The sequence below is a fragment of the Lepidochelys kempii genome, chromosome 7, assembly GCF_965140265.1.
Source record: "Lepidochelys kempii isolate rLepKem1 chromosome 7, rLepKem1.hap2, whole genome shotgun sequence".
In the NCBI taxonomy this organism is placed as follows: Eukaryota; Metazoa; Chordata; order Testudines; family Cheloniidae; genus Lepidochelys; species Lepidochelys kempii.
Window position 1 is genome coordinate 124,862,623 of NC_133262.1, and position 11,432 is coordinate 124,874,054.

An 11,432-nucleotide genomic window follows, 5' to 3' on the forward strand; every position below is an offset into this window, starting at 1 on the left:
CCTTGCCGCTGAGCCGGCTGCGTCCCGCCACCCCAGGCAAAGGCAGCAGGGTCAGAGCCCCCCGCTGCACCCCCAGCCGCCAGGCCCCTAGCCCATGGGAATTCACATGGCGGGGCTGAGCCCAGGGCTGGGGCTGTACAAAGCGGAGAAAGCAGAGAGACAGACAGGCAGGGGGCTGGGGCGGCTCCCGTGCCCTGCCCACTATGAATACATTGGGGGAGCTGCAGGTTTAAAAAACCCTCCCTATCTACACAGGTGTTTCGTGCTGGCTCGCTGCATGGGGCAGCCCCTGCCCCAGGGCGGTCGGGTGGGGCCCGGCTCACACCCGCGGTGCACACGGGGGAGGGACAGCGAGGCAGGCTTTGGGAGTGCCAGGCAGACAGTCCCAGCTCATGGGCGGTGCCTCCAGCGGCTCCGCCCCTCGGTCTCTATCGGCGTTCCCCCGCCCGCCCCCGGCTGCTACATGCATCGGGCGCAGCCGCACTTGCTGGCCTTCTCCACCTCCTCCACGAAGGAGGAGCCGTCGCTGCACTCGAAGGTGACCTTCCTCCTCTTGAGGCGCAGCCCCGTGCAGCAGCCCTGGCCCTGGCAGGAGCCCCGGCACTCCACCCAGGAGACGGGGCGCGTGGTCTGGCAGATGGCGTAGCCCCGCTGCACTTGGGGGTGGTCCCGCACCGGCTCGCCCCGGCACGCTGACTCTGCAGGGCCAGAAGGAGAGAGGCAGTCAGACCCCGGGCTCTCCGAGGAGCCTGGCACGCTGCCTCCTGCACAGGGGTGAGGCCCCGGCCCTGGGTGCCACGGCGCCAGCCCTGGATGGCTGCTCCGTGGCACCTGCTGGCTGAGAGGCTCTTTGCCTAGGCCCAGCCCACGGGGAGGAGCCCACGAGGCAGGAGCTAGCTCCCAAGTGCCAGCAGCAAACGCCACCAGGAGCCCTGCTCCGGGCACATGGGGCCGAACTCACCCGGGGCAGCTGCACTGCGGGGAGCAGTGCTACGCCAGGGAGCCACGGGGCCCACTGGCTCCATGGTGGCCCTGGGCACCTCTCAGCGGGAGGGGCAGGCCCGGCTTGTCCGTGGGGCTCTGCTGTCAGCCACGCCCGGGGCTCTCCGGAGCCGCCCGGGCAGCAGGGCCGAGCCCCGGCCGACCCAGGCCAGGAGCATGGGGGGCCCAGGGAGGGTGGGGCTCTGACCTTGGTCGCACAGCTGGCCGGTGTAGCCGCTCTGGCACTCGCAGGCCGCCTCCCCCCGGTCCGAGATCTGGCAGTGCCCGTGGCCGCAGTGCAGGCTCTTGCAGGGGTTGTAGAGCTCCCCTTGCTGGCTGCACAGGGCGCCGTGGTACCCGTCGTGGCACTGGCAGCTGTAGGAGAGCGCGTCGAGGGGCACGCAGTCCCCGTGGACACACCTGCGGGAGCAGAGACACGAACCTGGGCAGAGCCGCCGGGAGCCCGGCCTGCCTGGCGGGGACCAGCTGCACTGTCTGCCAGGGGCCTTGACCCAGGCAGCCCGGCGCGTGCTCAGCGACCGGCAGGACAGCGCCCGCAGGGCACCCCTGGCAGCAGAGGGCGTGACGCGGCCCCCCCGCCACCCCCGGAGCTGGTACCAATCCAGCCACTCAGCAGATCCAAGCTGGCTACTCCCGGCCTGCTCCTTCCCCGGCACCGCTCCTGCCGGGCCCGCTTGGATGCAGCCACCGGGGACAGGTTAACAGTGCCCAGCCGCGCGGCCCCGCCTCGGCCAGGCAAGATCTCGCGCCTCTGGCTGCGCGTGGCCTCGGGGCTCGTGCAAGGGAGCAGCTGGCAGCACCAGCGGGAGCGTGACACAGCACAGAGATGCGGCAAGTGCCCGCTGCCCTGTACACTGCTCACTCCTCCTGCCGCAGCTCTGCCGTGCCCCTCACTCCCGACCCGCAGCCCCCTGCCAGCCCAGCCCCGCCCCCCCAGCTCTGGCAGCGCCCCTCACTCCCGACCCGCAGCCCCCTGCCAGCCCAGCCCCGCCCCCCCAGCTCTGGCGGCGCCCCTCACTCCCGACCCGCAGCCCCCTGCCAGCCCAGCCCCGCCCCCCCCAGCTCTGCCGGCGCCCCTCACTCCCGACCCGCAGCCCCCTGCCTCCCAGCCCCGCTGCGCCCCTCACTCCCAACCCGCAGCCCCCTGCCAGCCCAGCCCCGCCCCCCCCAGCTCTGCCGTGCCCCTCACTCCCGACCCGCAGCCCCCTGCCAGCCCAGCCCAGCCCCCCCCAGCTCTGCCGTGCCCCTCACCCCCGACCCGCAGCCCCCTGCCTCCCAGCCCCGCCCCCCCCAGCTCTGCCGTGCCCCTCACTCCCGACCCGCAGCCCCCTGCCAGCCCAGCCCCGCCCCCCCAGCTCTGCCGGTGCCCCTCACTCCCGACCCGCAGCCCCCTGCCAGCCCAGCCCTGCCAGTGCCCCTCATTCCCGACCCGCAGCCCCTGCTAGCCAAGCCCCAGGCCCCCCCAGCTCTACCGGTGCCCATGAACCCTCTCACTGGCTAGTCCAGTCCTTGGCCGCCCTGTGCCCCTTTCCATGGTGGTTTGAGAAGCAGACAGGCCCGAACTGATTTGCTGTTGGCCCTGGCAGGGGGTTTAAGCCCCGGTTCCTGGAGGGGCCCGTGCGCTGAGCGCCCGGGGGCCGTGCTGCCGAGCTGGAGCCCGGCTTTGCTGCTAGTGCCCGGTGCCGCGAGGCCAGCGTGGGCAGCCCACTCACTTGTGGCCCTGGCAGGGGCTGGGGCCCTGCTGGTCGCAGTGCGGCCCTGCCCAGCCCGGCTCGCAATGGCACACGGGGCCATGGGCGGCATCGGGCTGGCACAGGCCGTGAAGGCAGTACAGCTTGCGGCAGGGCTCGCAGCCGGGCACCACCCCCGGCTTCATCTGGGTCTTGGTGAAGTCCTGCAGCTCGTGGTTGATGTAGAGGTTGCGGATGCAGCCGTGGAAGCTGGTGCCGTTGAGGATCTGCCAGAGGCGGAAGGCGGCCGAGTTCACGTCCACCGGCATGCCTGGCAGAGAGTGGGTGGGGCGGGCGTGAGGCGGGCGCATGGGGTACCCAGCCCCCACCCCGTCCTCCCCCAGGCAGCCAGGGACACGCGCCTGCCCCCGGCCCGGACACCCCCCCGTGCACAGAGATCCGAGCGCCGAGATCCCCTCCCTCCGGGCTCAGTGAAGCCTCCCCCCGAACGGTGCCACCTGTCCCGGCCTGCCCCCTGCCAAGCCCCGTCTGCCAGCCTCCCTGACGGCTCCTGGCACCCACGGGCCCTCCCCGGCTGAGCTCAGCTCCTGCCCCCGGCCAGCCCTGGGACCCCTCCCCGCGAGTTGGCACCCCAGCGCCGGGACCCACCTCCCACGTACAGCGGCGCCTCGCTGGTCAGTGTGTGGGGCTTGCCGAAGCCGTCCATGGTCATGGGGCTGCCGCCGTCGATGGAGAGATTCACCGTCTGCTCGAACGTCACCAGCTCCACCGTGTGGAACTGCCCGTCGTTGATGGTCTCGGCGCTGGGGGCAGGGCCCAGGCCCCGGGGTTAGTGACTGAGCCCAGCCCCCAGCCCCCTCGCTGCCCAGCCCCGCCCAGCCCCCCATCTCAGCCCCCCGGGGCTCGTGACAGAGCCCAGCTCCCCCCCCAGCCCCCTCGCTGCCCAGCCCCCCCCGCCCCCAGCCCCCTGGAGTTACTGACTGAGCCCAGCCCCCAGCCCCCTCGCTGCCCAGCCCAGCCCCACCCTGCGCCCCCATCTCAGCCCCCCGGGGTTCGTGCCAGAGCCCAGCGCCTGGCCCCGCCCTGCCCCCAGCCCTGGCATCCCTGAGCTGGGCTCAGTCACTTACCCCAGCTCCTGGTACCCCCGGCCCCCTTGCCACACGTCCCCACTCTGCTGCCCAGCCCAGCCCCCCACCACCACCCCAGCCACCCACACTCGCTGCCTTCAGTGTCTGTCATGCGGGGGGGAGTGCCCAGACCCGGGGGGGGGGAGGGCTGTGCCCAGGCCTGGGGCGGGCACGTGCTATCCCAGGGCACAGACGGGTTCAGGGAGTGGCTCCTCGGCAGCTGGCCCAGTCCCCTCCCCCAACAGGGCTCAGGGCTGGCCCCACCGTCGGGGGTGCACTGAGCTGGGGGGCGCTGACCTTATCTACACTGGGGCATCCTTCCCAGGCTGCGCCCCCCGTCACTGCCACTCCAGCCAGCCGTGCTGTGGGGCAGCGGGACGGCGCCGTGCCTGGAAGAACCCTCTGGGGACGGGCCAGGCTCTCTGGCCGCCCGGCACAGAGGCAATGGGGCAGGGGGCTGTGCCGGGGCCGTGGTGCCCGCGGCTGGGCAGGGAGAGGGGCGCGGTGTGCAGCAGGTTACGCCAGGGTCTGCCCCATGCCCTGCATCATGGGTCCGGCTCTGGCAGGGGCATGGCCAGGCTGGGCGGTGGCAGGGGGGCGGTGGCTCCTAGATGCACTGAGAGGAGCTGGCCCCTCAGGAATCGCCCCCCCCATGGGAGGCCATGGGCTGCCCCCCCAGTGCTGGGTGCAGCCAGTGCCACGGCTGGCGGGGAGGGGGTGGTACCTGTAGATAGCCGAGCTGGGGTAGCTCCCGGGGTCGTAACTGACCCGCACATGGCCCTGGTACAGCTCCACGGCCATGTGGTCCCGGTCCCCGTTGTACAGCAGGATCCCGTTGTCCTCGGCTGTGGAGACCTGGTGGAGGGCGTGGGGGGCGGGATGTCACACCAGGGGCCACGGCCCAGCAGCCGGCCTGGGCAGCTCCCTGGCATCCCCGCCCGGCACCTGCCTTCCTGCACCCCATCTGGTACCAGCCCCGCCCCCTGGCACCCAGCCCACCCCCGCCTCCCTGCACCCCACCGGGCGTGCAGCCCCACCCCCTGGCACCCAGCCCCACTCCCGGCTCCACCTCCATGCACCCCACCTGGCACACAGCCCTGCCTCCAGACCCCCACCTCCCTCCAGCCCTCAGCCTCACCTCCTGGCAGGGCCTGGGGACACAATGCCAGGCCCAGAGCCATGCTGCCCCTGCTCACCCCACGTGCCGGCCCTGCAGCAGCCCCAGGTGCAGCCCTGGCAGGGGCCGTGCCCGGTGCTGACGGGTGGGGGGGCCGGCGCGGGCCGTACCTGCAGCGTGATGTTGGCCCGTGGCCAGTTGTGCAGGTCGGTGAATTGCAGGTACGTGTCCCGGTCCACAAAGTTGACGCTCAGGAGCTTCTCGCACTCGGGGCCCCGAAGCCAGGCTGGCAGCGGCACACGGCCCGGCTGCCCAGCTCCACGCAGTCGGCCCCGTTCTGGCACTCGGTCCGCGCGCAGAGACTGGGCTGGGCGCGAGGCGGCATCTCACACAGCTGCCCGCTGGGGAGAGGGACCGGCCAGCAGGTGGTGAGAGGAGCCCGTAAGCCGGGGACCCCAGCGAGACCCAGGCCAGGGCAGCTGGTCCCCTCCTGCAGCAGGGAATGGAGAACCAGGCCTGGCCCAGATCAGCCACCCCACAGCAGCTGCAGGGGCTCTGGGTGGGTGAGGGCGACAGCCCCCCACAGCAAACCCCAAAGAGCAAGGCCAGGTTCTGGGCCCCCCTCGGCTGCACTGGGGCAGCAACACGGGCAGGACCAGACTCCCCGGACCACGAGGTGCCTCCGTCTGGCTCTGGTGCGTGAGGGGGTGCCCGGGGCCCGCTTGCAGCAGGGCACGGCCCCCCGCCGCCCCCTCACCTCCAGCTGCATGGCCCAGGCTGGGGCCCGCCCGGGCCACGTGTGCAGGGGCATGGGATGGAGGTGCTGGGGCCTGTGCATCCCACCCCTCCCGGGGGTGACAGCGGGGCTCGGCCGGCCTGACCTGTAGCCCTGTGTGCAGAGGCAGGAGTAGCCGTTTCCCTCGTCCTGGCACTGGGCACCGTGCTGGCACCGGTGGTCCCGGCAGGCGTCGTAGTCCAGGCTGCAGTTGTCCCCCCCGTAGCCGGGGGCGCACTCACACCTGGGGGGAAGGGAACCTTGCTCCGAGATCCACCGGGCCCCGCAGCCCAGCTCCGGGCCAGGGCAGGGTTAGGCCCCACTGTCCCTGTGCTTGTGTCTCCGAGGACTCGCTGGCTGCCCCACGCTCCTTCGGGGCCTTCCCCCAGGTTCCATGCCCGTGCATTGCCCTGGCCTAGCCCCCGCCCCATGCCAGCACAGCTCCCCCTCCCGCCCGTGGGGACCTGGCAGAGCTGAATCTGCCTCAGGCTCTGCCGGGCTCTCCACGCCTCGCGCCGGGGGATCCTTTGACTCTCAGGGGCCGTTGTGACCCAGGGCCCCGGAGCGCTAGGTGCTGGCCGGCCCCAGAGCCCGACAGTCCCAGCCCCGGAACGCACAAGGGGGATCTGTGCCCAGGCCAGGTGCCCCCGACAATTCCTCCAGGCTGCCCTCCAGCACCAGGGAAAACCGCCCCAGTGGGACGTCCGGGCACAAGCAATGTCAAGCCAGGCCAAAGGCACTCGGCACCCCGGGAGTCCCCTGGCTGCAGGTCCATCTGGCTCACGGCTCTGCCCCTCTGGTGTGAATTCCTTGCCCACCCTCTGTGCCCCCGGCAGCCCAGGGAGGGGAGGCGGGAGGCCCAGCACAACGGCGAATGGGGTCCCAATTCAGATGCTGCGGTGACTGGCGCTGCCCCTCCCCAATGCCTGGGGACTTGGGGGGGTCTGCGGGCTCGTGCCCACGAACGTGGCATGTCTGGGGCAGCCCCAGGTGCCTTGTGCCCAGCCACACGGGCAGGGAACAGGGGGATTTAACTCACCGGGGCCCCTCGGCGGTGACGACGCACTGGGCACTGTGCTGGCAGGGGCTGAGGTCCACGGAGCAGAGATCCACCAGCTCCTCGCAGGCCCGTCCTGGACAAGGGAGGGGAGAGGCCGGGCTCATCTGGCTGCAGCCCTCTGCTCCCAGAGCTGCAGGGGCTGGGCAGTGACCCTTCTGAGCCTGCTGGCCCCCCAGGGCCCCGGCTCCGCGCGGCAGAAGGAAGGGAGCAGCCAGGGCCACTGAGTCACCGCTGGGGCCTGGGAGCTGTCCCCACAGCCGCGGGGAGCATGGCGGGGGTCTGCGCGGGAGGCTGGCGCAGGGCACCACAGCCTGGCAGAGAAGGTCCCCAGGCTATGTGCACTCCAGGCAAGTCCCCCCGTTACCCAGCCAGGCCTCCTCTCCAGGCGCCTTGCCCGTTCGGATCTGGGTCAGGGAGATGCTGCCAGGGCGCATGGTGCTGCACAGAGGCCTGGCCTGTGCTAGCCGGAGCGTCCTGAAATGTCCCTCTGGCACAAGCAAGGAGTCCCAACCCTGGGGCCTGTGCCCGGCTCCCACAGGCAGGGTCTGGGACACTGGCCAGCGGCAGGGCCAGCGGCTGTCTGTCTGCACCAGCTGCTGGGTGCTCAGCCTCGCTCAGGTGAGCAGGGCGGGAGAGGGATGGCTGGCTGGGGGGTATGCAGACAGACAGATGTGTGTGGGGCCAGGGAGAGCATTCTCCTCCTGGGGGAGGACAGCGCCTGGCTGGGGACCTCAGAGGCTGATTCGCAGGTGGGCTGTCCCCTGGCCCCAGCCCGGGGAGGGCCCCTCCTGCCCTGTACCTGTGTAGTGGGGCTCGCACAGACAGGTGTAGTTTCCGAGCCCCTGCACACAGGTGCCCCCATTGGCACAGGCGTGGTCCTGGCAGGCGTCGCTGATGCCGCTGCAGGTCGGCCCCTCGAATCCTGCTGCACAAAGGCACCTGCCGGGGGGGGGGGGGGGGGGGGGGGAGGAAAACAACCCACAGGTTAACGCCCCGGCCCCCCGGCTACCCCCGGCTGAGCTGGCAAGGAGCAGCCACCGGTTCTGTGTGGCCCACCAAAACCACTGCGCAGGCTCCCCCGCTGGCTCTCCAGCAATCACCCCCCCCCACCCCCCCGCGCCTGCTTTCCCAGTGGGGCACAACCCTGGACTGCCAATGGAGCGAAGCACAAGGGGCCAGCCGCAGCACGTCTTGTCCAAGGGAGCCTGCGCCCTTTGCAGACACGACTGCCTTTGAACCCACACTGCTCTGTGAGAGGGAGACCCCCACCCCCATGGGAACCGACGCCCAGAGCTGCGAGGGGACGTGCCCCAAGGCAGCAGAAGAGTTGGGGCTGGAACCAGCCGCACCCACCAGCTCCCTGCTCTAGCCCCTGGCGCGCAAACCCTTGGGGCAGGACCCAGGAGTCCTGCACTCTATGCTCCTCCTGACCAGAGCCAGGCCTGGGCAGAACCCAGGAATCCTGCCTTCCAGCTCCCCGCTGCAGCCAGGCGCACCTGCTGGGCCCATGGCATGACTGTGGCAAAGCTGGAGATCAGACCCTGTGCTCAGCCCTGCTAGGTCTGAACTGACGCAGAGCTGCAAGGGGAGCGAGCCAGGAAAGGCCGTCTGCAGGAAGCTGCCCGAGGCCCAGATCAGCGGGACCCCAGGACAGGCCCAGCCCGGCATGCACGCAGGGCCAACTGCGAGTCCCGTGGTTGTAAAGGGGCGGGAGCGGGGGACGGCTTCACAGGACGCCCCGTCCTGAGCTGGGCCGGAGTTCAGCGCTCCGGGAGAGATGAAGCTGTGAGGGATGAATTACTAGCTGTACCAAGAACCTGCCTGGCCCGAGATCTCTGTGTGCGTGGCAAGTGCACGCCCTGCACGTGTGTGTGCAAAGGAGGCTGGGGGTGGCTGGCTGACACGAATGACTGGCTGTGGGCCCCGGGGCCAGGGCTGCTCGGCTGGCCGTGCCCGGAGCCTCCGGCAGCCCCGGCTCAGAGCGCTGCAAACCCCCAGGCCAGGCTGGCTGGTGCGGAGGCTGGGCTGCTGTGGCGACGGGCTAAGGCCGTTCAGCGTGGGCACTGGTGTCTGGGGGAGGCTGGGCGCGCGGGGGCAGGGCTGGCTGTGCCAGGAGCCCGTTGGCTCTCCCTGCCTCAGCAGTGAGTTATGGGGCGTTTCTCTGGGGCGCGAGAAGAGACCCCGCTGCCTCCGGCTTGCAGTGGGGAGTGCGTGAGCCCCGCTCCCGGGGCTGGTTCCTGTGCCCGGCGGGGCCCCCCTGCAGGGACCGGCCTGGCACACAGACCTGCTTGGACTCGGGCTCAAAGGGAATCACGCCCGGGCACCTGCCCTGGCACTCAGCTCCCCAAGCTCCGCTCTCATCGACGGGGGAACGGGGCGAGCGGCTGGGCCGGGCCGCATTGGGGGCTCCTCTCTGAGGGGTGGAGGGGCCGCTCAGCACGGAGCGGATGCAGGGGTGGCGGGGGGGACCCAGTGTCCCTGCCACATGGCCCCGTGGGCTGCAGCATGGCCTCCCAGTCCCTCGCTGGGCCCTCTTCAGCAGCTCCCAGCTCCCGCCCCCACAGCCAGCCCCACCTTTGCCACAGCCGCCAAGCCCCACCTGGCCTTGGGCCGCAGGGTCCCAGCCCCGCGGGTGCTATTCCTGGCTCCGGGATGGACTTGGTGAGCTTAGGCAAGGCCGCTGGGCGCAGGTCTCGGAGCTGAGGCGCAGCCCATGCACACACGGGCCCGCTCAGCTGCGTGGGCGCCCAGCGCCATCCCCCGGTGCCCCATCTCCGGGGTCCCACAGCCGTAACCCCCCCACGCTCGCACTCACGTGAACCCGGCTCCCTCCCGCGCCGGGGGCTGGCAGGTCCCGCCGTTCACACAGGGGCCACTGGAGCAGCTGTCCACGGGCTCCTCACAGTCCTTGCCCTGGGGACGGAGAGCTCAAAGCTGGGCGCTGTGGCCACTGAGATCCCTGCCCCGTCCCCCGTTGCCAGTCCCGTAATGGTGCCACGAGCAATACCCTGGCAAGGCCCCATCCTGTGGGGAGCGACGCCCCGCCGGGCAGGATCGGGGGCCGCAGCCAGTGGGTGCGAGTGCCGCCCCCCGCCCCCAATGTGAGCTGTTGGCAGAGCCCTGGGCTCCTGCCCGCGGGAGGCCGGGACAGCGAACGAATGCCCGGTGCACCCGCCCAGGGGCTGGCACCCGCCCCTGCTCACCTTGTGCCCGCTGGGGCAGCTGCAGCGGTAGGCAGCCAGCGGGTCATTGTGGCAGGTGCCTTGGTTCTGGCATGGGCTGGAGAGGCAGGGGTCACACTTGGCCTGGATGCTCAGGGCCGGCGGACCTGGTGGAGGGAAGGAAGGAGGGAGGGTCCCTGGAGCCCACTGGCAGCGCGTGACCGTGCGGGGGGGACACAGGCGCAGCTGCTGTTTCAGCCAGGGCACTTTGGCCTTGGGGCCGTACTCCCAGGGCCGGATAATCCAGGAGCAGGCCAGTCCCACAGCCCCAGCCCCTAACGCACGGCTGGGCTACGCAGGGAGGTGTTCAACCCCCGTGCAAGGCAGCCGGCGCCGAGCACAGCTCGACCATCCCTGGAGCACAGCTGGGCAGCCCCCCGCACTCAGCCACCGGCTGCCATGGGCCGGGGGGCAGGAGCAAGGGGTCCCAGATCAGCAGTGTCTAAGGCCAGTCTGACCTGGGGCACAACCCAGGCCAGGGCCCCGCCCCAAGGCCCCTTCGTCCAGCGTTCAGAAAGAGCCGCCCGATGAAAAGCCTCCAGTGATGGAGAACCCGTCCGTTCCCTGGGAGGGGCCAACGGTTAATTGCCCTCCCCGTTCAATGGGCGTGTCTGGCTTCAGCGTGGTCGGCAGCAGGGCTGTCCCTAGCCGAACTTCTTCTCCCCAGGGCGACACTTACAGACCTGGATCCAGTCACCTGCCAGCCATCAGGCACTGAACAGCCCGAGCTCCAGCAGCCTCTCACTCTATGGCAGGTTGCCAGCCCCTGAACCAGGCTCAGAGAGTCCACGGCCAGGAGCCCTGTGATCATCTGCTTGGAGCTCTGCGCAGCACAAACCACGCGATGGCCCTGGATTCATTGCGCTCTGCACCAGGACAGAGCGTTCAGGGAAACCGCCCAACTCCATTAAACAACGGCCAGTGATGGAGAATCTGCCCAAGGCTGGGTAATGCGATCCAGTGGCTAGTTACCCTCACTGTTAAAGAAACACCTTGTTTCCTGTCTGCGAGTCTAGCCTCAATGTCCAGCCACTGGATCATGTGAGACCTTCCTCGGCTGGACTGCAGAGCCCGTGGTTAAATACCTGTTCCCCAGGCAGGTGCGGACAGACTGGGATCAAACCATCCCTTCACCTTCTCCTCGTTAAGTGAAACAGATTCAGCTCCTTGCTTCTGTCACTATCAGACAGGTTTTCTAATCCTTTAATCACTCCCGTGGCTCTTCTCTGACCCCTCCAATTTATCAGCATCCCTCTTGCACTGTGGACACCAGAACTGGACACAGGATCCCAGCAGCGGTCGCACCAGGGCCAAATCCAGAGGGAACATAACCTCTCTGCTCCCTCTCGAGAGTACCCTGGGCATGCAGCCCAGGATCACACTGGCCCTTTTGGCCTCACACTGGGAGCTCCTGTCAGCTGATTGTCCACCCTGACCCT

The 11,432-nt window shown here is 70.2% G+C and overlaps 1 protein-coding gene across 1 annotated transcript in view; it reads right to left on the reverse strand.

Moving 5' to 3' along the window:
- Positions 1–369: 369 nt before the first annotated feature.
- SLIT1 (slit guidance ligand 1) overlaps positions 370–11,432 on the reverse strand; it is a 137,745-nt gene continuing 126,682 nt past the window's right edge. The window contains 12 exon segments of the mRNA XM_073354611.1: positions 370–698; positions 1,190–1,401; positions 2,715–3,003; positions 3,342–3,496; positions 4,545–4,675; positions 5,108–5,214; positions 5,217–5,338; positions 5,819–5,956; positions 6,752–6,845; positions 7,572–7,711; positions 9,588–9,685; positions 9,976–10,100. Of these exon segments, the coding sequence (XP_073210712.1) occupies positions 460–698; positions 1,190–1,401; positions 2,715–3,003; positions 3,342–3,496; positions 4,545–4,675; positions 5,108–5,214; positions 5,217–5,338; positions 5,819–5,956; positions 6,752–6,845; positions 7,572–7,711; positions 9,588–9,685; positions 9,976–10,100 (1,850 nt within the window). The 3' untranslated portion in view covers positions 370–459.